Genomic DNA, 23,038 nt, shown 5'->3' with positions numbered 1-23,038 from the left:
AGAGAGAGAGTCTGAGGCAGGCGGGCGGGCGGGCCAGCAAGAGAGCGAGCGAAGGAAGGAAAGAAAGTGCAGCGTCACCTACATACAGTATCTGTACGGGGCTGGAAGCGCGGTGAGGGAGGAGGGAGGAGGGGACTTTAACCCGAGCTAGTGCATTGTTGTCTGCACACTTGTACGGGTAACGTGAGAGCGATGGAATCTTCAAAGGGGCGAGATAAGCAAATTATTAACTGTTACGCAGTCGCCAGAGTCTGCAGGTTTTTAGTTCGAATCAGTCAACGGAGGCCCCAGATAGGAAGAGGAATGAAAAAGCTGTCAAGATTTTTTGTTCTTGCTCGTCGTCGTCTTCTGAGCTGAATGACGCTATTAATAGAGCCGGCATTTTTGCAGATGTGATACTTTCTCGTCTCCTGCTTCCTGCTTTAGTGGAAATGGGGAGGAAGTTGAGGCCCGTTGGCTGAGATGCACGCGGGCTTGCGGCCCACGTGACCATAAGTGAGGGCGGATACTGAGAATGAGCAAGCAGGGCCGGGGGGGGGAGGTCCATTGAAGATTTTTTCGCAAAAACCGAAACTCAATGCAGAAGTGCGTGGGCGACCACGAATGCAAACATGAATAGGAGTCGCACACTCGCCCAAACTGTCAATATGACAAGGTGTGACTGACGTGGTTTTCGCGTTTTGAACGTGGGACGATGCAGAAGCAGGCCGAGTTTTTATATTAATGAATTTCCTCTTGACAAACTCTCACCACTCAAAGATACGACATCACCGATAACGATCACACCTGCAGACTTGAATGTCACACGCACACAAACACGCACACACACAGCCTTCTAGGAAGAACCGCAGACCTACAGCTCAGGGTAAATCCGCCTTCGTGCAACTCAGAGTTACTCGAAAAACCTCACGGCAAACGCAGATACAGGCTGTGTGCGTATACACGGACTGCTGAGGTCATAGGTGGAACCTTTCAAGCGACCCAAACAGCAACTACGGTTTATTTCAGTAACTGCACGTGATGCCGACGTACAAAACATCACGACTACGCTTCTCAATGCTTTGTGTTCTCAAATCGGCCCTTCATCGGCTCTTTGGCTTCGGAACAAACGTGCTACTGTGGGCGCCGCGTTCCACTCTGCTCTCCCTTTTCTCCTGCCATCCCTCGCTCCCCACGTCTGTAAAGCGCAGTAAAGCCCGATAAGAGAGGCTGTAGGTCCGTTGTTGCATTTCCAACATGTCCATAATAGTGAAGAAGCGCAACACGGGTGAGGAACACACAGCCTAACAAACCCTCTTTTTAGAACACAGACTTCTGTAAACTAGGACATTCCCCCCTTGCAGTGTTCTGCTCTTCACTTCTCTCCTTTCCGTTCCTCTTCCTCCGACCACGTTTGCATTCCTTCTTCCTGAGTCTCGTTCTCACCCTTCTCCTTCTCTGTTCTGCTTCACATTATCCCTCTCTCATTACCCTTTTCCTGCGTCTGCGCACGCCGATGCAGAAACCCAGGCCCGGGGAGAGCGAATCCTCGGCCCTACGCAGGCAACTCTGTGTGCCTTGCTCATAGGGTCAGTCTATGTCTCCCTTCCGCCTGGTAACAGAAACAGAGGAGAAGGAGGAGGTCGCGCAGATAAAGCAAAGAGAGAAAAACAGACATAGAGAGAGAACGAGAGCGAGGCTGACTCCAGATTAAAGGACAACATTCTGAGAATTCCTTTCTGCTGAGAGCATCCACCCCACACCACCACCTCCACCACCATCACCAGCCCTCTCTGCTGTGCTCGCCTCCCCGCTCCGCTCCACCAGAGCTCAGGGAGGAAATGGCTGCTCCGGCCCCAGAGGACCTTTAGACCTCCTGGGCTGGACCTCCAAGCCCGGCTTGACTCGCAACATCCGGACCACGCACAGTGGAGGGGCGCGACAGCGGGGCACGTGACTGTGTGCGCGTGTGTGTGCGCGCACGTGACTACGCCAGCACCTGCCCGACGCTACTGTGCGTCATCGGCGAGCACTGCACGTATCCCAGTTATCCGCATCCCCAAACCATGTCTCCCGCCGGCACATTTCTGACCCAAATCCTCCTCGAGTCCCTCCAGCGTGCCAGTGGCCTCGGCGTGTAACCCGTCAGAGTGACCTGGTGTGTGTGGTGCGTGAGGATGACCGAGGCCACGGCTGAGGGGTCTGGGCTGATGGAGCTTTGGCCCGGGGCCCATGTTTACATTCCCTCTCAATCAGAAAGCCCAGGATGAAAGAGCACCAGTGCGCACACACACACACACACACACACACACACACACACACACACACACACACACACACACACACACACACACACACACACACACACACACACACACACACACACACAATCGGCCTACTAAGTAATTGAAAACCTAAGTGGGAGTATTCTACCTTTATCCTTTGCTCACTGTAGAATAAAACTACGGAGGATGGCAGGGGCCATGCAGAAAAAATAAAGTGTATGATTATTAACTTGTACACACAAGATAAATTTAATTAACTCATTACCACAACTTACAATTCCTTCCCTTGTTTCGTCTAATTTGTGGAGCTATGATGCCCTTAAGTGCACATAAATCTGATTTCCTCATCTCACACGGAGCTAAATGTACAGCAGTGCAGAGTCTCTGCTTCATTATGGCCGGCGGTCAAATGCCCGGAACTGTTTTAGAACTTGATTACATTCCTGAGGAGCCAATCCGCCGCAAATTAAAGTCTTCCTCAGCGATTCTCCCGGGGAACGCAGCGAGCGACGCGGCCTGTCGTCCGGGGGGCCACGTATTGGAGGAGGAGAAGAAGAAGAAGAAGAGCGGATGTCATAATAATAATCTGAGTGAAACTATGCGCTGGGAGATGCTGCGTCTCCAGAGAGGCCCCGTCCAAAGCTCCAGCAGTCAGCCATGCTGTAAACACCATTATTTCACTCCTCCCTCACTTTCGCTCCCTTTCTTTCCCTTGTTTTGCAAAAACGAAAAAAAAAAGGGACAATTTACAGTCCCAAACAAAAGCGCCGCGCCAGGCCAAGAAAGGAAGCGAGGACGCGGGGGTGAAGATTTAAGAGGGCGGCGGAGGAGGAGAAGAAGAAGACGAAGAGGAGGAGGAGGAGGAGGCAGAGGAGGAAAGGACGGACGGACAGAGAGAGAGGGAGAGAGAGAAACGGGGGCAAGCGGGGAAAAAGTGCAAGAGCAGCACACAACCTGTATACAGTATAAGAGAAAAAAGGGGCACCACAACTGTTGCCAAAGTATGCAGAGCGTACAGGAATGCAGCGTGGGGCCCTGGGCGAGCGAAACAAAGACAGCACAGTCAGTGGCTCTCTCTCCCCAGTGCTACCACATCCGCACATCATTAGCTGGAAAATTCCTGATATATGCCGTAATTTTTTCTTTTTTTTTCTCCCCCCCCCCTCTTCCTCTTGCCGTTTCTGGTACAGACAAGGCTTTAATATCCAGATGCTCTTTTTGGTGTGTGTGTGTGTGTGTGTGTGTGTGTGTGTGTGTGTGTGTGTGTGTGTGTGTGTGTGTGTGTGTGTGTGTGTGTGTGTGTGTGTGTGTGTGTGTGTGTGTGTGTGTGTGTGTGTGTGTGTGTGTGTGTGTGTGTGTGTGAGCACAGACACACGCACACACACACACCAATCAGTACCCCTTTTCCCCACCTGGAGGGTTGCCAAGCAGCCACCATCAATTAATACAGTGAAATGTAGAAGGGGGGGGGGGGTGTCATAGCTGGAGTTACAAGTGTGTGTGGGTGTGTGTGTCATGGGGATGCAGTGATTGTTGTAGGGGTTACAGAGGAAACGCCAAATAAGACCTGCGCAGTGTTTTGTGCATGTGTGTGTGACTGTGAGTGCGTGCCCTACTTCTTCTACTTTGTGTTAGTGTGTGCGTGTGTGTGTACAGTGTATCGTGCGTGTGTTTGCTTATGTCATATGGGGGCCGGCCCCTTTGCTCCAGCCGGCTGCAGTCAAAGCATACAGGATGACTTTTCCTTTTTTTCCCATGCCGAGCCGTTTGAGCAGATATCTAAACATTCCCAGAGTGCGCTGCACGTGGTCGCCTGCTCCCCCTCTCCCCGACCCTCCCCCGACCCTCCACCTCCCCCCCTCCTGCCGCCGCCTGCCTTTCTGTCTCCATCTGTCTATACTTCCAGAGTAGAAGCACATTGTCTGGCATGGCACAAAAAGAAACGGATCCGACGACAAGTTCACCCTCACAGATAAATTTACTTTGCTTCCACTGGGGGCAGATACTGGCGTGTAGCGTGTTTATGCCACCACAACACAGGTTAGATGTTTACGTAGTGTTTCATTGTCACGCATGTGTGTATCCTTACGGTGTTCTGTGCATTCGTGTCTACTTTCTCACAAATCCAACCCTAACCCGTTAAGTTATAGGTGATTCTTACTGACTGGTATCCATCACATATATGGTTAAGGAGAAGACTTAAAGCTGCATGGAGGCGCATGGAGGCCGACGCCTGATGGCAAACACAAACAACTGGAATTACAGTAGGATTTCTGAAATAACACACACATTTACCGAACAACAGCTGAACAATTAACATCAGATCAAGCGTAAGCATCCGCGGTGCCGTCAGTAAGTTTCATGATGAGCATACTGCAACATGCTGGGTGTGAGAGTTCACCTCCTCCCACCCCCGACCAGGGAGTTCAGCTCAGACTCATAGCGAAACCAAATGGGAAACACACATCCAGACTGAACACACAAATTGGCGCTGCATACAGTCCGACGGCTCTTGAAAGCATCGTATTGTAAAAGCCGGCTTTCTTGTTCCGAGTGCGGGCAGGAAATCTGCTTTCAATTTGTTTAATGTCGTCTCAGATATGGGTGTCCTGTTCTGGTGAGCAGGGTGGGAGGCCTGCAAGCAGATGGGACTATGGGGAAGATTCTGGAAAACACCTTTGATCGGGGAAACGATCGCCGTGTCACCCACAACAGCGTTTAGAGGAAACCGAGAGAGCGAGCCTGCCACCTCTGCCTCAAACACTCCATTGTGACGCAGGAGTTTACAGTAGCAGTGATAGTCAAGAGATAAAGGCTCCAACTGTCAGAAAGTGCTCTCTGGTTGTTTTAAGACAATCTTACATCAAGATAAGGCAACTTTAAAACAATTTTGCAACTAATCGGTTCATCTTCCGCACTTGACGCCAACCGCTAAAGCTTATTTGTGTTTCGAAACTAGACCAACAAGTGCAGTGGCATCAGAGCGTGGTGGCGTTCCCCATGGCTCGCTAAATCCAATTTGATGGACAACGACATGCGCATGACATGCGTGAGAGGAGCGGCCTAATGGGTTTCATGGGACAATCCGCTGAGTCTTGTGTAACAATGGCTGCCAATGTCTGGGTGATAAAAGCAGTAAGATCAGCGTGGTGAGGCCGCTTGGGGTCATCGTCCAAGCACCTGACCTCACCCCTGCCACGCCGCCGCTTGCAGAACAGAGGCCGACGACACGCATCTGAGTCAGGATGGAAGAATCTCGCCCTCCAAAATCAAGCCCGGCTATCTATTGCGGCTATCTTTTACGACTCGGCCAGGGAACTACCATCCTGATTAAGAAGAGCTACTGATCTTGTTACATAATGCATATTTCACTGCTGAAAGTTCTTATACGAGTGTGAATGTAATGAGGGTTTGGTATCTCTACGCTCGCCATGATAGACAGTTTGTGCTGCAAGGAGAGGAGGTGAGATCTCCCAAAGTGCCTTGTTCCTCTTTCATGTGAAATTTAATCTTAAAAAATACTGATAGAAAGGCAAAAATAAAAAGTTAAATGTGGACCAGTCTGGTGATCGTTTTCCTAAAAAACATTAATTGAGCAAAGGTGGTTTAGAGGAGAATGGAGGTTTGCGAAGCGTCGAGCTCAGAGTTGACAGGCAGAGGTATAATTGGAGAACTGTTGGGCCTTGGTGGAGGTATAAAATCTATTAAGAGATGTTTGTTTCCTTCAGTTTTGCATTTGAACAAATAGCGTCTGTATCATTTATTCTAAATTCAAGCAATGTGAAAAGTAAACGATAAAAGTGTTTCAGGAGAGAGAGAGGATTCAACAGGATGGAGAGGAACCCCCCCCTTCTCTCTCTCTCCCCCCTCTCTTTCCCTCAGAATGTCAGCTTCTCCCATCTGCCTGTCACTCACAGCACTACAAAGAGGCTCTATCCAAACCAGGGTCATTATAAAACCATCAACAAAGCTACAGATCCCCAGGGACCGGCAGGGTGCAGCCTAATCTGGACCCCAGTACCAACCCAATGGGTGGTCTGTCTCTCTCTCTCTCTCTCTCTGTGAAATATGTTCAACAGGGAGGAAGGGTGATTGATTGGGGCCATCAGTCACATCCAAGAATGCATGTGACCCATAAAAAAAAAAAAGCCTCAGACTCGCCGAATGACGTTACGAACGGCGAGAAACAAACCCGCCGTGAAAACGAGACACTCGTCCCGTGCGGGCTGAAACGTGCAAAACTCGCCGGTTTCAGTGAGTCAGACCGGGGAAGAGAGAGGAGCAGGGGACTCTCTTCAACCACCGTATGCAAATGCTCACTTCAGCCATCTTGTCATTCTAGAAGTGTTAAATGAATCACACTGAAATTGAGAGAGAAGTGTGGCGTTTGCTTAAGCAACAGCAGTTCTGTAAAGCCCATCTGTCTGCCAGTAACGCCGGCATTAGGTGACTAAATAAGTAACTGCTGCTCGGTTGGGCAAAGGGGAAGATCCTCTTAGATGTGTTTGTGTGTGTGTGTGTGTGTGTGTGTGTGTGTGTGTGTGTGTGTGTGTGTGTGTGTGTGTGTGTGTGTGTGTGTGTTGGTGTGTGTGTGTGTGTGTGTGTGTGCGCAACATACATTGTAGATTATCTGCTGTTATTAGCAAGAAGAAATACTGAATGGATGAATGAAGAGTGTGAGTGAGCATGTGTGTGCGCGAGTGTGTGTGTGTGTGTGTTGGAGGGACTGATAGGGGGATTCCAGACACAGGAACATTCATCTGGAACCGAAGATCCCGTGCTCACGTTGCAGCGCTCTGCTCTAGCGCATGCATGCACACACACACTCCCCCCCTCTCTCTCTCTCTCTCACACACACACGCACACACACACACACACACTTATTTGTGGCTGAGTTAGTATAACTAAGGAAGGAAATCAGCACGTTGTGATTCATGGGCAAGCACCGGCGCGCATGCATGAGTGTTCGTGGAAGTCGTTGGTTTGTCACCGAGACCTGAAGGTGAATTCCCAGTAAGAACCCAAACTCACTAGATGATGAGTGAGGTGTCCACGCTGAGATGAGATCTCTACAGAAACCACACACACGCGCGCGCGCGCGCTGAATATTGTGTAATGTTATGCAAAGCGGCGGGTTTCAGTGCCTACTTAACAGACTATGTATCATCAATTTACCAATTAAATGAGGAACCAGACTGTTGATGATACAGAATTATGGCAAGGAGCTCATTTCTAATCGACTAATGAGCATGAACTGTTCTGGAAAAGTTCTGATCCTGAATATATATTGATTATAACAATGACACAATGACTGTGCTCAGGTCAGGCAGACGTCTCCCCCTCTGAAATCAGCCATCATGCATCTGAGATCCTTACAAAACCCTCCTGCAAAATGCCAATCTCCACCAGAGAGAAGCTGTGAACTTGTTGAATAGCAAACACAGTACAGTAATTTCCCTCTGTATGGCTACACACCGACGTCACACACTGCACGCTGGCCTTTAGGAGCACAATGGAGATCCTCAGCCGGCTGCTTTGTGGGACATTGTCACCGTTTTGTCCGGCCTGGAGGCACACAAGGCCCCGACTTCTTTATTAGGAGTGAAAAGTGACAAACCCCAGAAGACTCTTGTACTAAGCAGCTGTAAGGCCTGAATGCATGTAAACTGTGTGAATGTGAGGCAGATCAGAAAACCTCCTGGATAAATAAAGGTTTAAGAAAGGACTGCCAATGATCCTTTTAACTATGCATCAGCTGTACTGAGCTCCCGTTGCCGGCAACCTTAATCTTAAAAGTCTCATCTCTCTTTATTTCGAGCTCTTCTAAAGACTCCTTTCAGTCTCCCTCGCTCTCTTTTTTATCTGGTCATCAGACCCCAGAGCTCAACAGTTGGACATCAAAGTCCCCGACAGTGGGAAGGGAGGGGTGTCTGTCTCCCGTTGTCTATACCATCCCTGTCTGCCGCGGCCACTGAGGGATTCCTGAGACGGGCCACAGGGGCCCTGGGCTCTCACTTTACACAGAGGAGCCCTATCGTTTGGCCCGCCGCTGCCAGACTACCCGCTGATGCCCTGTAAGTGCCCGCTACATCACATTAGCAGCTTTTCATCTCTATCTCTAGAGACGGGAGGGAAGCACAAGGCGGCGTGTCTGTCTGACTGTGTGTGTGTGTGTGTGTGTGTGTGTGTGTGTGTGTGTGTGTGTGTGTGTGTGTGTGTGTGTGTGTGTGTGTGTGTGTGTGTGTGTGTGTGTGTGTGTGTGTGTGTGTGTGTGTGTGTGTGTGTGTGTGTGTGTGTGTGTGTCCATCTGAAAGCTTCGATGGCAATCAGTACATTTACATGCATGTTCCATGAGGGAAAGCGATTTCTTTCCGACATGCGATTGAAATCTGCATGAACTGAAAGTATGTTTACTACATGTCACAGATGTAGACGTGCAATTGGGATGGCACTTTTTCCAGACATCTAAACATCTTTGAGTAAAAGACTGTGTGCATGACTCCACAACAAGTCATGGCCGTGTACATCAGATCATGCATTACTCCCCGTCCAGGTTTGTGTGTATGTGTGTGTGACCCAGTTAAGACCCACTTCGGTAGTGAGAAGGTGGGCGAGCGTATTTCTGGTGGCTTTGTTTTGAGTCACACTACGGGTTTATCCGGCGCTCCATCGCTCCTACTGGAAACATGAACGACGCGACTCCACACACACACACTCACCACAGAGGTGAGCGCCATCTGGAAGCTGTAGATGCGGGCCAGGCCGAAGTCGGCCAGCTTTATCTGTCCTCCGCTGGTGACCAGGATATTCTGGGGCTTCAGGTCACGGTGAACCACGCGGTGCGAGTGCAGGAAATCCAGCCCCTGGAGCAGCTGGTACATCATATCCTGTATGACAAAACAATGGAAAGAACGGGGAGGGAGGGAGGGGAGAGGGAAGGAGGGGGGAGGCAAGGAGGGGGGGTGTTGGACACAAGGCAGGGACGCACATTAAACACAATCTGGGAATGGAGATGAGCCCAGATTTAGGACTTTGGATGCGATGTGTAGAATAACTAACAGGCGAGGCGGTGAACATTACAACAAGTCCAGTTTAATATTTAATACATGGAGACCAATCTCTGCTTTTTAAAAGTGGTGACCCTTCAAAGTGTTGTGGTACGGAGGGAGTTAACCAGAGGAGGCCTGTGTCTTTTCTTGTCGACTGTGGCAGATGTTTGATAACTGACACACGCACATACACACACACACACACAGAAATGATAGAGGGAGAGAGAGGGGCCCCAGTCTGGAGAAACGAGGATCTCTGTTTCTCAGCAGCTGTCCAGCTAAAGCTAATTGGAGCTCGCACTCTCTTCACGTCCAAAAGCTGACCTCAGAAATGGCCGAAGCAGTTGCATCCATGACATACCAGCTCATAAACTGGACCGGACTATTTCGAATAAGCTTGTTCCTTTATGATTAAACCGTCTCAGACTGGACCAACCCTGTAAACAAACATTAGGACTGAAGCTAACTCTCCTGGGTGCACGTACGGTTTTGCAAGTGTAAGAGGCGACATCCAGAGGATGGATTAGACCTGAAAGTCTCAATCATTTGGTCTGTTAAGCCGTTTGTAAGCTTCATCTAAAGGGCCTGCAAGACAAAACGCCTTCACCTAAAGTGAAAGTGTTTCGCCGTCATCCCCATTTATTAGATTAATTACTTAAGGACTCTACACACACTAGAAACAGACACACACCACCACCTCCCCTGTCTACACCATCAGGCTTTTTGTTCATCATTGCGGTGCAGACAAGATCACCCAAGATCACTGTGGTATCAGCAAAACAAGGAAGACTAAGATAAGAGGAGTCGATGTTTTCTACCCCAGCCTGTAAACGCACCCCCCACCAACTCACACACACAGACACACACCCTTCTATACACACACACACTCCCCCTAGAAATACACACCCACACCCCCTCCGCACAAAAAGAAAAAACCCTTCGCCAAGACCTCACAAGTGACATGGACCTGAGCCCACGGCTCCATTCACTGGCCCACCAGCTGGTGAGTGAGTCAAAGAGCTGAAACAAGGGGTCTGCACACTCAGGCAGAAAACATTAGCCAACGGCGCGGGCCTGGCTGCTGCGCCGGCCACAGAGGAGGGGACAAGGGGGGCGGGGGGCACAAAGAATACAGCAGAGGTGGTGTCAGCTCGCTTGTGTGTGTGTGTGTGTGTGTGTGTGTGTGTGTGTGTGTGTGTGTGTGTGTGTGTGTGTGTGTGTGTGTGTGTGTCATCTGAAAATGCAATGTGTGTGTATGTGTCTACATTTAAAGCCTGCACCTCAGCCAGTGTGTGTGTGTGTGTTTGTGTGCTAATGTTGATCTGCCCCCAGACCAAGGGCAGGCAGGATGCATAAACAGACCTTCCTTTTTACATCTCCATCCAGCCATGACCCAGCTAACAGGGCAGCAGACAGACAGGGCAATAAGAGAAAGGCAGGGCAGGCAGTTATGTGTGTGTGTGTGTGTGTGTGTGTGTGTGTGTGTGTGTGTGTGTGTGTGTGTGTGTGTGTGTGTGTGTGTGTGTGTGTGTGTGTGTGTGTGTGTGTGTGTGTGTGTGTGTGTGTGTGTGTGTGTGTGTGTGTGCATAGGGGAGGCTGACACAATAGCATCACCCCCATCAGTTCCTCTCTGCTTTAAATAGCCATTTCACCGTGCTTCCTTTCAGGAGCATTTCCTAGTAAACACTAATTATCTCAGAAGTGTGACTCTTGGACAAACACACAAACAGTCTTGGCCCCTTTGGCCTGAGTGCCATCTTCACCCGCTGAATCAATTAAAGCAACACGCCAGCCAGCAGTCAACAATATTTCAACCATGTTCAAACGGGGATACAAAAACATTCTACAAAATCTCGTCTTGTAGTTTAAGAGAACATGTGACCGTCTCATAGCCTGACGCAAACTTTACACCAGCATCAAAGAGACTATGCAGTTACACACACACACACACACATACAAACAACACACTGTCTTCAACTGGCAGCACTTCAACCAAAAGCCCCGCAAAATACTTGGTCAGCAGGGAAGGAGAAGAAGAAAAAGAATTGCACAAAAAAGCAACAGATCTGACCCTGAAAACGCAGGAAAAAAGTAGTCGGCCCTCTGCAAGATGTAGTCAAAACATGGCTTTCTGAGTGCGCCTCCTTTTCTGATGCAAATGCACCAGAGGCAGCCATATTGTTTATTGTAGCCAGGCACAATATGGGACATCTGCCGGTTAGCGTTAGTGTAATTCCCTCCCCATGCTTCATTAACCTCCCCCTTTATGGGCCCGGAGAATGGAGCTGTAGAAGCTTGGGCGATGGCGGCGGAGGAGGGTGGGCGAGACCCAAGCGGCCGGCCCAGCTGAGGAGCGACCGATGCTGGGGCAGTCGCTTGGCTGCTTGATGTCCTTCCAGCTCATTTGATTCCTGGAGGAGGGCCTCTTTCATCAATGACCATGTGGTGGGTCTCCAGTCTGAGGAAGGGCTGAGTGGGTGGTGGAGGGCGGCGGGGCTGGGGGGATGTGTGTGTGTGTGTGTGTGTGTGTGTGTGTGTGTGTGTGTGTGTGTGTGTGTGTGTGTGTGTGTGTGTGTGTGTGTGGGGGGGGGGGGGGGGAAGTGAAGTGGACGCCTGGTGCTGGAATGGTTTTGCGGGAAACTGAATGCTCCTCCTTTTTTGGTCGAGGTTCAATGTTTGGGAGAAAAACCCAATCACTTAATGTTTACATGAGCCTCAGCTATCTGGTTATTCCCAAATATTGACGAATATTCCCCAAAGGTCAGGTAAACTTAACAGCTAGATACCCGGAACACACACACACGTGGCTTTCTGCTGCATTAACCCGATTACCTGGCCACGTAATGTATTTCCTCTACTAGGTATGGGTTTCAGTTACTTTGCCAACTGCTTGGTAAACCATTGTTTCGCCTTAACCTGGTTTTGCTTCTGCACATAAAAGCTTGAGCTGGGTTGAGTGAGGCTACTGAGGGGCAACTTGGGGGGGCTACCGTTTAGTCTCCACTGTCCTGGAAATAAATGGGGGACGACGCCTGTGTCATCCTGTCGCTCCATCATGGCGCTTTTGTCCTGCCGTGGTTCCAGTGTACGAATGAGATAAGGAGGAGGAGGATGAGGAGGGGATATCATGCCGCAACGCAACAGGTGCCTCAAACTTTTGACTCTTTGGCTTCACAGAACATGGAGATGTGTTATTGTAGTAGCAGGATATTCTGCGTATCAAATCATCATACAATCGCAGTGTCCATGTTAACTACACAGTAACACAAACTGTGTTGGCCTTGGCAAAAAAACAAAAACAACAAAAACCCTGGGAAAGCCCGGGGTGTGATAAACCCGACTCGTCTATGCTTGCACAGCATCCCGCCGACGTTACAGCGCCGCACAAAACCTCTCACACATGAACCCGGCCCTGGGGTGGAGAGCAGCAGTCACCTTAGCTTCCACAGCGTCTCCGGTTCAAACTTGACACTTTAAACCCCCCGTGCCCCCCCCCATCCAAAAATAGAGATATGCCTCTCCATATTTTACACTAAATGCGCGGAGACCTTGGGGTGAAACGGAGATGATTGTGGGAAAATGTGAAATGAAAGGATGCGGCGGCAGAGGGACGGATCTGGCAACATGTCCACTTCCGAGCTTTGGGGCAAAGTGTAAGCCAACACGCACGGGTGGATTCATTTAATGCAGGAGAGAAATCGATAGCGCGGCTCAACTGTGGAGACTTTGAATGCGTCGCAGCTCTGAGGAAAGCCTTGACGTCACAGCAGACATGAATGCTTCACACACACTTACACCAGCTGCTGAAAGATGGTTTTCTGATGTCAATCTGTTTTCAAGTGTAATCATCACCATCAAATGAAACATGTCGGGTTGTAAACGTCTGTGTGGGGAGGGGGGGGATCTTTAAAATCAACTTCCACAATTTCACACACACACAAGTTCCCTCTCTCCATCTGTAAAACAGAGTGCACTGGGGGGAGAGAGAGAGAGAGGGCAGAGTGAAAATAGAGGCGGGGAGCCTCTAATTTGGAGCCCATCTGCCAAATGTGCTGCCCTTCAAAACGCCCCAGCACCTCTGATGTTGGAGGGAAACGCTCTCTGTCCCTCTGTGCCACCGGCCAAGAAAACTCCCTCAGTACCACACACACAAGGGTCTGGTCTCGCAATATTCAGCCCATAGGGGATCAACAAAGAGCTTTGTCCATATCAGAAATTGGGGTTCTGGGTCGCGACAGTAATGGTGGTTACCTTGATGGTTTCGGGTGGCACTCCGGGGTCAGGGGCCTTCTCCAGGTAGGTGGTCAGGTCCTGGTCCACGTGTTCAAAGACCAGCGTGAGTCTGGTTTCGCGGTCGGTCCGAGAGACGGTGCACACGTCAAACAACCTGGAACAAGAGGAAGTAGTTGGACGAGAACGACAAGATTCATTACACCAGCTGCACCGCGCTCGTTATGTTCAACCATGAGTCTAAATGTGTCTATATCGCTGACTTCTACTTTGAAATCAATCTGGAGATTCTATTTGGAAGGATTTACTGTACCTGGCCCTTCAAGGGATAATATGATACGGGCATTTATAGAGACCTTAATTAAAGACCTTAATTAATAGGAGATGGAGGAAACCAGGGTGCCAGATGGAGCTACACGGGTTTAACAGTCTGCAAAAGCATCAATATTCAACTATATTTCAAATATATAGAATGAGAGATGGACAATTCTGCTCTCTGATCAGTTGAGAACCTCTGAGGCCGGGAGCCCTCGTTTGCTCCGACGCTTTGACATTTGCATTTTAGTTAAAGCGCGCAGGAGAAAGTTAAATGCTTGCAGGCCAAAATCTGCATGTTGGTGGTCGTCTCAGAACACCCTGGAAAAAGTCTATTAGCTCTTGGAGATTTCAGACCATGAAGCCCCAAACAACAACATTTATAGTTGTGTTTCACTAGGCAACAAGCTGAGGCCAAGAATCCAGATTATGTCGGCAGACCAGGCTTTGGTGAAAAGCTGAAAAAACTATCCAGTCTGTCCTCTTCAAAGAGGTGGGGACCACAACCAACATTCCTCCACCGGCACTATGACAACTCCCGATGCTCCATGGTAACCCGGTCTGTATCTAGTGCAAGGGCAGCATCTTCCAACATGGCAACAGAGGAGACCAAAAGGGAGAGAACCACCATGAGATTTATCACACACGCCGTGTTTTGGGGGAAAAAAGTGCTTGGATCAGCGAACCTGCTACCCTCATCACAAGGCCTTAAATAAAGATGAGTGGAATATGAACACACGTCAACAAGCAAAACAAAGAGGGGAACAAGTGAATGAATACCATGAAGTTATTTAGACTCTGGTTTAACTTTGTCATGTTTCCTGATGTAATGCACACACAGAGGTCGGGCCTGTCACGGCCATTTAAAAACCCTAAATAAGTCTTAATTAGTAGAGTAATTAATTTCTTTGTGAAGGGGTAAATAAACTCCTTATAAACTCCTTGTTTTTAAGAAGAATGTGTAAATTGTGACTGTTTCCAGAGGAGTTTGTTTCCTGCTAAGATTAATGAAGTGGTGTCAGGATTGTTTGACTGACAGAAGAAGAAGAAGAAGAGAATCAAACCTATGATGGGACATTTCAGATAAATAGCTTCAATTTCAGAGCAACACTACAAAAATACTGCCTGTGCTGTTTTAAGGAGCTAAACCAACTGTTGAAAGCATGGAAATCAATGACTAAATTTGTCAGGAAGCTCTTTCATTCCTATCCAATGACCCATCATGCATCAGTGCCAACACCATTGCAATCAGTGATCTTGGAAACAGTGCAGCGAGCGAGGGGCGATTCGTTCAAGGTATTAGTCCTGTGCATGATGTCACAGAATGGACGGCTCCCTCCTCTTAAAGCGTTAAGGGTTAAACACCCCTCATGGTCCGATTGTTGAGCTACAATGGGGGCCCTCAGCAGACACCGAACATATGGAATGAATAATGGGCCTCATTACAAACATCCAGGGGTTGCCTAGAGTCACACAGAAGGCCCACAATGCAGCCTTCCTGAGCTGCTTGGCTATGCGTTTGGCTGACGGAAACACAGCGCAGTCCCCGTGATGGTTCAAAGAGCTCCATGGCTCGCACTCGCGGGTTCTATAAACCGTCGCTCTCACAGTGGGACACCAAATAAGGCCAACCTATGACAACTTTAAGACCCGATGATGTATTTGTCTTCCAGAAGGAACAAAATCCATTGTGATCCCATTAAGAGAAAAGCAGAACCATTACGCGATTATTCATTGAATTATTGTTGAAGGCACAAACCATGATTCTAAAACATCCATTTAGAACTTCCCCTTCAATCCCACGGCGCTCAATATTCCACAATAAAAAAAAAAGTACCAAGGCCAGACCTTGGCTAGTGCCAGCATATGACGCAGTATCTGACAACTGACCTCTGAGTGAACAATCATTAAAAAACTGAAAGAAATGTCCCGTGTGTGTGTGTATGAACAGTGGTCATGTTCTCCAGTAGACCCCAGGACAACTTAAGTAACGTAAGCAGCCAATATCGCATTAAACAAGTTATTCCGAACTGCAGCAATGCATTTGCGATAAATATAGCATGTCAAAGTGCTGCTGAGCAAGGCACGTCCTTCATGCCATTACATGCAAAAAAGCGATGCACAGAATCAAAACCATTCTGTTTCTTTTTTTCTTTGATTTGTACGAATTTCCGTCGCATTAAAGGGTCTATACATGACTGATTTATCTCCTTAATTGCCGTATAATTAAAGTATAAAAGTGCATGTAAAGGTACTGACTGATGCTTAAACACGGTCACAATGGCCAGCCAATTATCTGAGATTTAAATGGCGCGTTTACGCTGTTCTTCCATCAGGTTTTTCTCTACGAGGGGACAATATGGATGGAAAGCAGCCAATCAGGAAAGAAGACCCGTCTGGCGTTTTGTGAAGGTTCAGCTGATGAGAGAAGCACACGTGAGGTGGACACATGTGACTGGAAGTGACGATTGGTTCAGCGATTGGCATCGGCCGCCGCTCTGTCACAGTGCATGAAAGGTAAAGCGCATTTCTGTCAGGAGTCTGACAGGTGTGCCCACACTTCCTGCAGGTAACCAGCCACTTGTTGCGCAACTTTGTGCTTTTAAAATGTGGGTTGAACCACGTTGAGTCTGTGTCCACGTTGAGGAACAGTGGACTAGTATGAGCGCGATGCAAAAGGTCATACGAGGCAGCATGTTGGTCATCAGATGCCCTCAAAAGGGGAGTAACCTGGGCCATGATGTACAAATAAAACTCACACACACTCATATGAAACACACACACAATTGCCCCCCACTCACCTGACAACATTGGGGTGCTCAAAGGCTTCAAGCTGCTTGAGTACCGCCACCTCCCGGATGGTTGAGAGCGGCATCCCTTCCTCCTCCGTCTGGACTCGGACTCTTTTTAGGGCGACAAATCGCCCGTTCTTCAGGTCCCTCGCCTTGTACACCTTCCCGTACGCCCCTTCTCCAATCTCGGCCACATGCTCATACTGAGTCGCGACGCTTTCCTTGTCCATTTTTGCAGATTTCCTTCTCTCTTTTCTCCCCCTCTGCCTCTCTCTCGTCTCTCGGTGAAAATATTGCGGGGAATCCCGGCGAGGGTGACGAGCCACAGACTTTCTCACAAAGCCATAATCACAGAAAAGAGTCGGCACATGCGATGCCTGTGGGACAGAGACACACATGTGGAGGAAGTCACCATCTTTGACAATTTGCCTCAAAATAAGCTCCAGGTAGGCAAATACAGGACTGTCATCATGTTTTATTCTGACTATCAACACAAGAGTCCTGTTGCGTCCCAACTTCCACTCCTCCTCCTATTACGCATAGCAACTCATGTCCTCCTACTTCTAACACAAAGTCAAATAATTAAAAATAAATCACATTTGGCCTCTTTTAACGTTAAATCCCCCCGTAAATTAACTCTTACGCGTTCAATAATTCAACCCATAAACACTGTTATTCCAAGTAACACTCGCGTGGCTCGACTTTGGTCAAAGTTTGAAGAATTTAAACAAGAAATATTACGGAAACCGCGCAAGAGCAGGACGCGAATCCAACTTAACGAGTGGTTTTAAGTAATAATATTAATTCTTACGTTTTTTTCTTTGTTTTCTGGGCGTTTGTGTGTGAGGAGAAGCAAAACTTGGCGAGCACGTGGCTTTCTATTGATCGCATTGTCTCAACTTCCTACAGCAGCAATCCATTTAAAACGCTACAAAACTGCACGGTTCCACTCCAAAAATCATCACAACGCGTCAAACGAAGCCCCCGGAACGTTTTCAGCGCATTTCTACGACTTCCGGCGCTATATTCGAATTTTTTTCTAATTTAATTGCCCGTGGAACCATAATAAAAATAATCCTACTGCTTCGTGAATTGCTCCTACAAGCGTTTGTCACATTCTTAAAGTCTATTAACAAAAACGACACCAACGCGCCCGGAAAACACACTTTTGCCATTGAATTCAGCATGAAAACTAGTGACTTTTGTTGTTGTTTACCTTGTTTTGTGTTGTTAATAAAATGTCGTAACTTCGGCATGTCCGATCGAACGCAGCGGAGGAGGTTTCGGACGTCTTACGTACAAAGCGTTCACCCGGGCTGCTTGTTGCTGCTGCTGCATCACACGCATCCCTGTCCGCTGTCCTCCATGCGGGGGCCACACAGGTAGTTGGACGGTGCAGGATCTTAACCCCCCATCCCTCAGACTTGCACCAGCGCACACACACACACACACACACACAAGGGAGGAGGAGGAGGAGAGAGGGGGCGTACCAAAACTCACACACACACACTCTCACTGCAAAGTTAGTGTGTGTTTGGTATGGGGGGTAAGGGGGTGTGAGGGGTTGCGGACTGATGGTGGGTGTGTGTGTGTGTGTGTGTTGGGAGGGGGGGTCACAGGACAAAGGCGGACGCGTGATGTAGCCCCCCCTCTTCCTCCAGAACCACGTACGCTCCTCTCCCGGCTTCACTCCTCTTCCTCTCTCTCTCTCTCTCCCCCCCTCCATGTCCCCGCACACAGGCCCATGCGGCCGCGGCCCGCTCCGCCTGTGTGAGCTCCGGCTCTGCCTGGCTTTCCCACGCCGGCTGAATGTGGCCTGACCCCCTTCAGAGAGGTTTGACACGGAGCGGGGACATTTCCGCATTCCTCCCCGACTACAAAGGCACGCCGCCTCCTTTTTGCTCTCCCTCGGCCTCCTCGGTGCTTTACCATTCATAGTCCTCTCCGCGGGTTTTGTCTCCCGTGTCAAAACCGGGAGCACCGGGAGGGGAGGGAGGTGGTTGATTGGATGGACCGCCACACTATCTATCTCTCTCTCGCCCCCCCTGCCCCCCCCTCACTCTCTCTCGCCATTGAGAGGGCGGCGGCGGCGACAATACGCCAGCGGGGATGCGATGTGACAAGCCTCGCCTGGATGGTCTGCGGGGTGTGCGGGGTCAGGTTCAAGGCCCGCAAGCTTCATCTGTGTCAGGAGGGGTCCGCTGCTCCGGTGGTCGTTTGTGCGGGATACGAGCCCCAAAACAGGCGTGATGGCCAACTACATGTGGGCAGCCTGGGTCTCTATGGGAAACAATTAAGGATCGTTATACTCGATTAATTTTGTTAGTGATCATTTCAAGCAAGTAAATATAAATGTAAAATACAATACCTCAATTCTAAACATTGACCTTGACTGTATACAACACTTTCAAACTTTGAGAACAAGATGACTTTCCGATGAGTAAAAAAAAAAAGAAAAAGAAGATAAGACATCGAAGAGCAACACATAAAACATAAAATATAAGGAGCAACACAATTCTGACACATCATTGTTTAAAATACATACTGAGGAGTAGACTTGCATGAAAGATTTACAATGTGAGATTTAACACCAATCAGAAGATGGCCTGACCTAAAATTACAATTAATCAAGTCATAATACAATAATGTGATATCTGATATTTGATTACAGGTGGGAAATATGAACTGAAACACATTGTTATTCAAACGACAGTGACTCCTATATAAATATACTGTAATTATTTAATCACTATTTCATTAATCTGTTATCAAAAACTTCACTTTGTCCTCTTGATGATAATTTCATAATTCACACTTTAACATCTCATCGACTGAAATGAAGTCCAAATTGGTTCCGTTTGTTGTCTCCATTTGATATGTATTTTACTTTTATTTATTTTTGGTTGAAGATATTGTCTCCTGACACACAAAATAGTTTATATTTCACCTTTTTTTTTGCTTTTGCGGACACGGTTTAGATGTGACAAGACTTGATGTCAGCTTAAACACAGTGAATGGCCAATTACAGGCGTGTAACCGAGTCCCATTATCAGAACTTCAGTCCCATTATCATAACTTCATTTGAAGGCGTGTATTAGAGGCACACTGAAGATCAGAGGAAGAACATTCCACCCGGTGCTGTGATTTACATGCAAACTCGTCTCGCTGGCTGCTTGTAGAAAACAGCCACTTCCATTGGAGATGTAAAGCTGGGGACTGGCGGGGGGGTGAGGGGGGTTAATGACATGGAAGTATGTATGGCAATCGCCCCTTCCCAACTTTATAGGCAACCCCAAATTTCAAGCATTTGCATCACAAAGCCAACAATGCAGACAATGTATCCCCGACCAATTACTGTAAATGTGGGCTATTTACATTTTTTCACTCATCTTTGTTCAGGGGAAATCTGTTCCGAGAACCATTGCACAGATTGAAGACATTAGTATGCATACTTCTCATCTGGCCGGGAGAACAAACCAATTAGATTCGTTGTGTGCGGTACAGAGGAGAGCGAGAGCGACGCACCTCCTCATACACACATTCAGTCAGTCAGTCTGTGACACATATGGGTTTTTCAGTTTCCACACCTCATATGTTTGTCTCGATAGAGCTCGTGCGTGTTCTAGAAAGAGATGCAGGGCCAGTGTGGTCAGATTATGATTTAAAGTTTAATCTAATATCCTTCTAGATGGAGAGGGAGGTTGGGAAAGTAAAAGATCAAAGAATTGTGATAGTGATACTTGAGGTCTTTTTTACTATTTTAATGGACTTTAGACTTTCACTCCACTGCTTTTAACTGGCAAATGTCCTCCTTGTTGCTTTATTATGTAAGATGTATTTTCAGTATTTATAAAGTTCAAACAAATAGCTTGCATCTGAGACAAGATGCTGGAAGCGAGCGGGGGGACAGAGCGCCAGGCTTTTTGGTTTGGTTCTGGATCTGAATTCTTCAATACATGTAACTCTAGTCTGTCTGAGTGCAGATGTAAACATGTCTTGCGATCACTCTTTATCAAAACCTCCTAATGTGCCCACACCAGATTTGAAGAAACAAAAGTTGTTGCAAAGCCAAACCCTGCAACTGGCATTTCAGCTCCGTATCCTGGGAATCTTCCATGGCTTCCATAGGGTGTAGGAATGCTGCTTGACAGCGCCACTCCTTCAAATTTACCACGGAATGATACTGAAAAATGGTGGTTTGACTGTTTTCTTAGTCAATACGCTACTTCATTGACAAGTGTTTAGAAGCATGGTTGTCAAGGCAGTTTCGCAGTTATGCTGAAGTCAAATAATAAGCTGGCAGTTCCTTCTGCATACCTGAATGCTGCTGTGATAAGACAATTCGAGCTGTTTGAGGCGGAACTGCTAAGTTTGAATTAAGTGAAACCAGATAAGGAATCAAATACCTGCAAAAAGAGGAAGTGAACCCAGCATCGCGTTTCTGTGGGAGCGGCGCTCACTTTCATGATTTTATTTCTTTCCAGCCTGTGCTGCACACAAAGCTTCTCATTGTGCTTTAATATAGAGATTTTCTGGCAGAAAGCATTTGGTACTTTCACTCGTTTGAGTCATAACGGGCCGCTGCTTTTGAGCTTTACAAAAAGAGCAAGTTAGTGTCCGCTCCTGGTTGTTGACCTCTTGAGCCGGATCGTGGTTACGATCGAAAGGTTTTATAAAATATAAATGATAAAGGGGACTTCCAGGTTCCTGCTGGACAACTGGAAGGAATATGAAGAGGTATTGCTATTTTCCTTACCCAGAGGAACTCCCTCCCTGCCTTTAGTGGAGTATCACGCAACCCTCACTTAGCTTGGAAATAGAGCTTCACAGACTGCATGAGCAGAGCAATTGGACGGTAAACAGAGCCGGAGGTCTGCTCTACTCTACACGACGTACAAATAAATACAAACAAAGATCAGATTTGGACAACAATGGGCATGAAAGCAGAGTGGTGACAGATTGGCGGTGTCTTGTGTGTGAAGTCATGATAGAGACACGTGTTTGTTTAAGTTCCACTCACTCAGGTTCAGCTTGTTAAATCGATATGCACCAAACAATTTACAGATTTATTTAGCACTTGGTACAGTATATGCACGTTGACTGCCAGAGTTAGCCAAGTAGAAGAAGAAACATGCTGACTATGTACAAGTAGTATTTTTCCCTCCGGGCCTAAGTGATTAATAAAGATGTGCTGGGGTTTACATTTTGTGTGTCTGTGTGAACAGTATGTACATGTGCATATGTGTATGGCTTCATCCCTGTGTGTGTGTGTGTGTGTGTGTGTGCGCGCGCTCATGGCAGCTGCTGATCAGCCTTGCCAAGAGAGAATTACGGCCCTCACATGGGGGACAAGTGAAGCCAACAAGGGACAGGTGACTCCCAGTCACTCCCAGATCTCCTTACACCCACCCACACAGAGGAGGATCTACACACACACACACACACACACACACACGCACACAGAGAGACAGATTGATTGTGTGCACGTCCCACCTAAAAAGGGGGGGATGTCCATGCCACAAGGCGTGGAGTTTGTTGATAATAACCAGATATTCTTAAACTGACTGCTGTCACACCTGGGAAGAAATCTGAGAGGATTTGCGACACTGGATTCCTCTTTGATTTCCTGATCCACAGCATCACTGTGTCCTCACTGTTTGATGTGAGTCACATCCTCGCGCTTGTCAGCAGCTTAATATTTAAGCGACATCTCGGGTGTGTGTGTGTGATGTACATTATTACAAGAGGACGGCAGAGGACAATCGAGGCCTGTTCAGTGGGACTTGCTCTCTTCCTCACAGTGAAGTCCCGAGTCTGTGGTGAAGTAAAGCCCCTTCTCTCCTCTTCTCCCTAGCACCGGCCCCCAGACACAAGCCTCTTTCTGTTGGGCCGTCGCCATGACAACCAAGCCACTAACTTGAGGAGGCGACATAAAAACCTGCTCTTTTAGGGACACAGGAACACCTGCCACCTCCGCCGACGGGGAGGGCCGGGCAGGACGCACGGCCACGTGCAGACACACACTCACATACAAATTCATTTGGTTACAAGTGCGGACATGGACACACACACACACACACACTCCCGCACATAAACAGAGGATGAGTGTAACATTTTAATGAGACTTCTAGCTAACATCTGCTGCCCTTTAGAAACTCGTTTGTCTTCCAATAACATCTCGGGTTGTTCAGTCCGTCTCAATGTGACGTTCAAGAAAAGCTCTTTGTGAAAATTCACTCGTGCTAACTTTTATGGTTCCATTAGTTCATATATTTTTTTCCACACATATGACCGGGTGACATTTCTTGTAATTCTATAGTACAACATGTATACTCGCTCAGCTGACTGGCCATCATTTGCATTTACAATACCCCCTTTATGTCATTAT

At 48.0% G+C, this 23,038-nt stretch overlaps 1 protein-coding gene across 4 annotated transcripts in view; it reads right to left on the bottom strand.

Moving 5' to 3' along the window:
- cdk6 (cyclin dependent kinase 6) overlaps positions 1 to 23,038 on the bottom strand; it is a 37,315-nt gene that overhangs the window by 12,282 nt on the left and 1,995 nt on the right. For 2 of the 4 annotated variants that reach the window (XM_076149809.1, XM_076149807.1), the window contains exons 2-5: positions 17,867 to 18,930; positions 16,660 to 17,027; positions 13,565 to 13,700; positions 8,984 to 9,151 (exon numbers count right to left, since the gene is read on the bottom strand). In XM_076149809.1, coding sequence (XP_076005924.1) covers positions 8,984 to 9,151; positions 13,565 to 13,700; positions 16,660 to 17,027; positions 17,867 to 18,586 — 1,392 coding nt within the window. In that variant the 5' untranslated portion in view covers positions 18,587 to 18,930. Of the gene's footprint in view, positions 1 to 8,983; positions 9,152 to 13,564; positions 13,701 to 16,659; positions 17,168 to 17,866; positions 18,931 to 23,038 lie in introns of those variants that run through there. The other 2 variants (XM_076149808.1, XM_076149810.1) reach the window with 2 other exon arrangements.

The sequence above is a fragment of the Genypterus blacodes genome, unplaced genomic scaffold, assembly GCF_046128005.1.
Source record: "Genypterus blacodes isolate CSIRO-AG114 ecotype Tasmania unplaced genomic scaffold, CSIRO-AGI_Gbla_v1 ptg000048l_1, whole genome shotgun sequence".
Classification (NCBI taxonomy): domain Eukaryota; kingdom Metazoa; phylum Chordata; class Actinopteri; order Ophidiiformes; family Ophidiidae; genus Genypterus; species Genypterus blacodes.
This window is presented reverse-complemented; position numbering and strand designations above follow the sequence as displayed.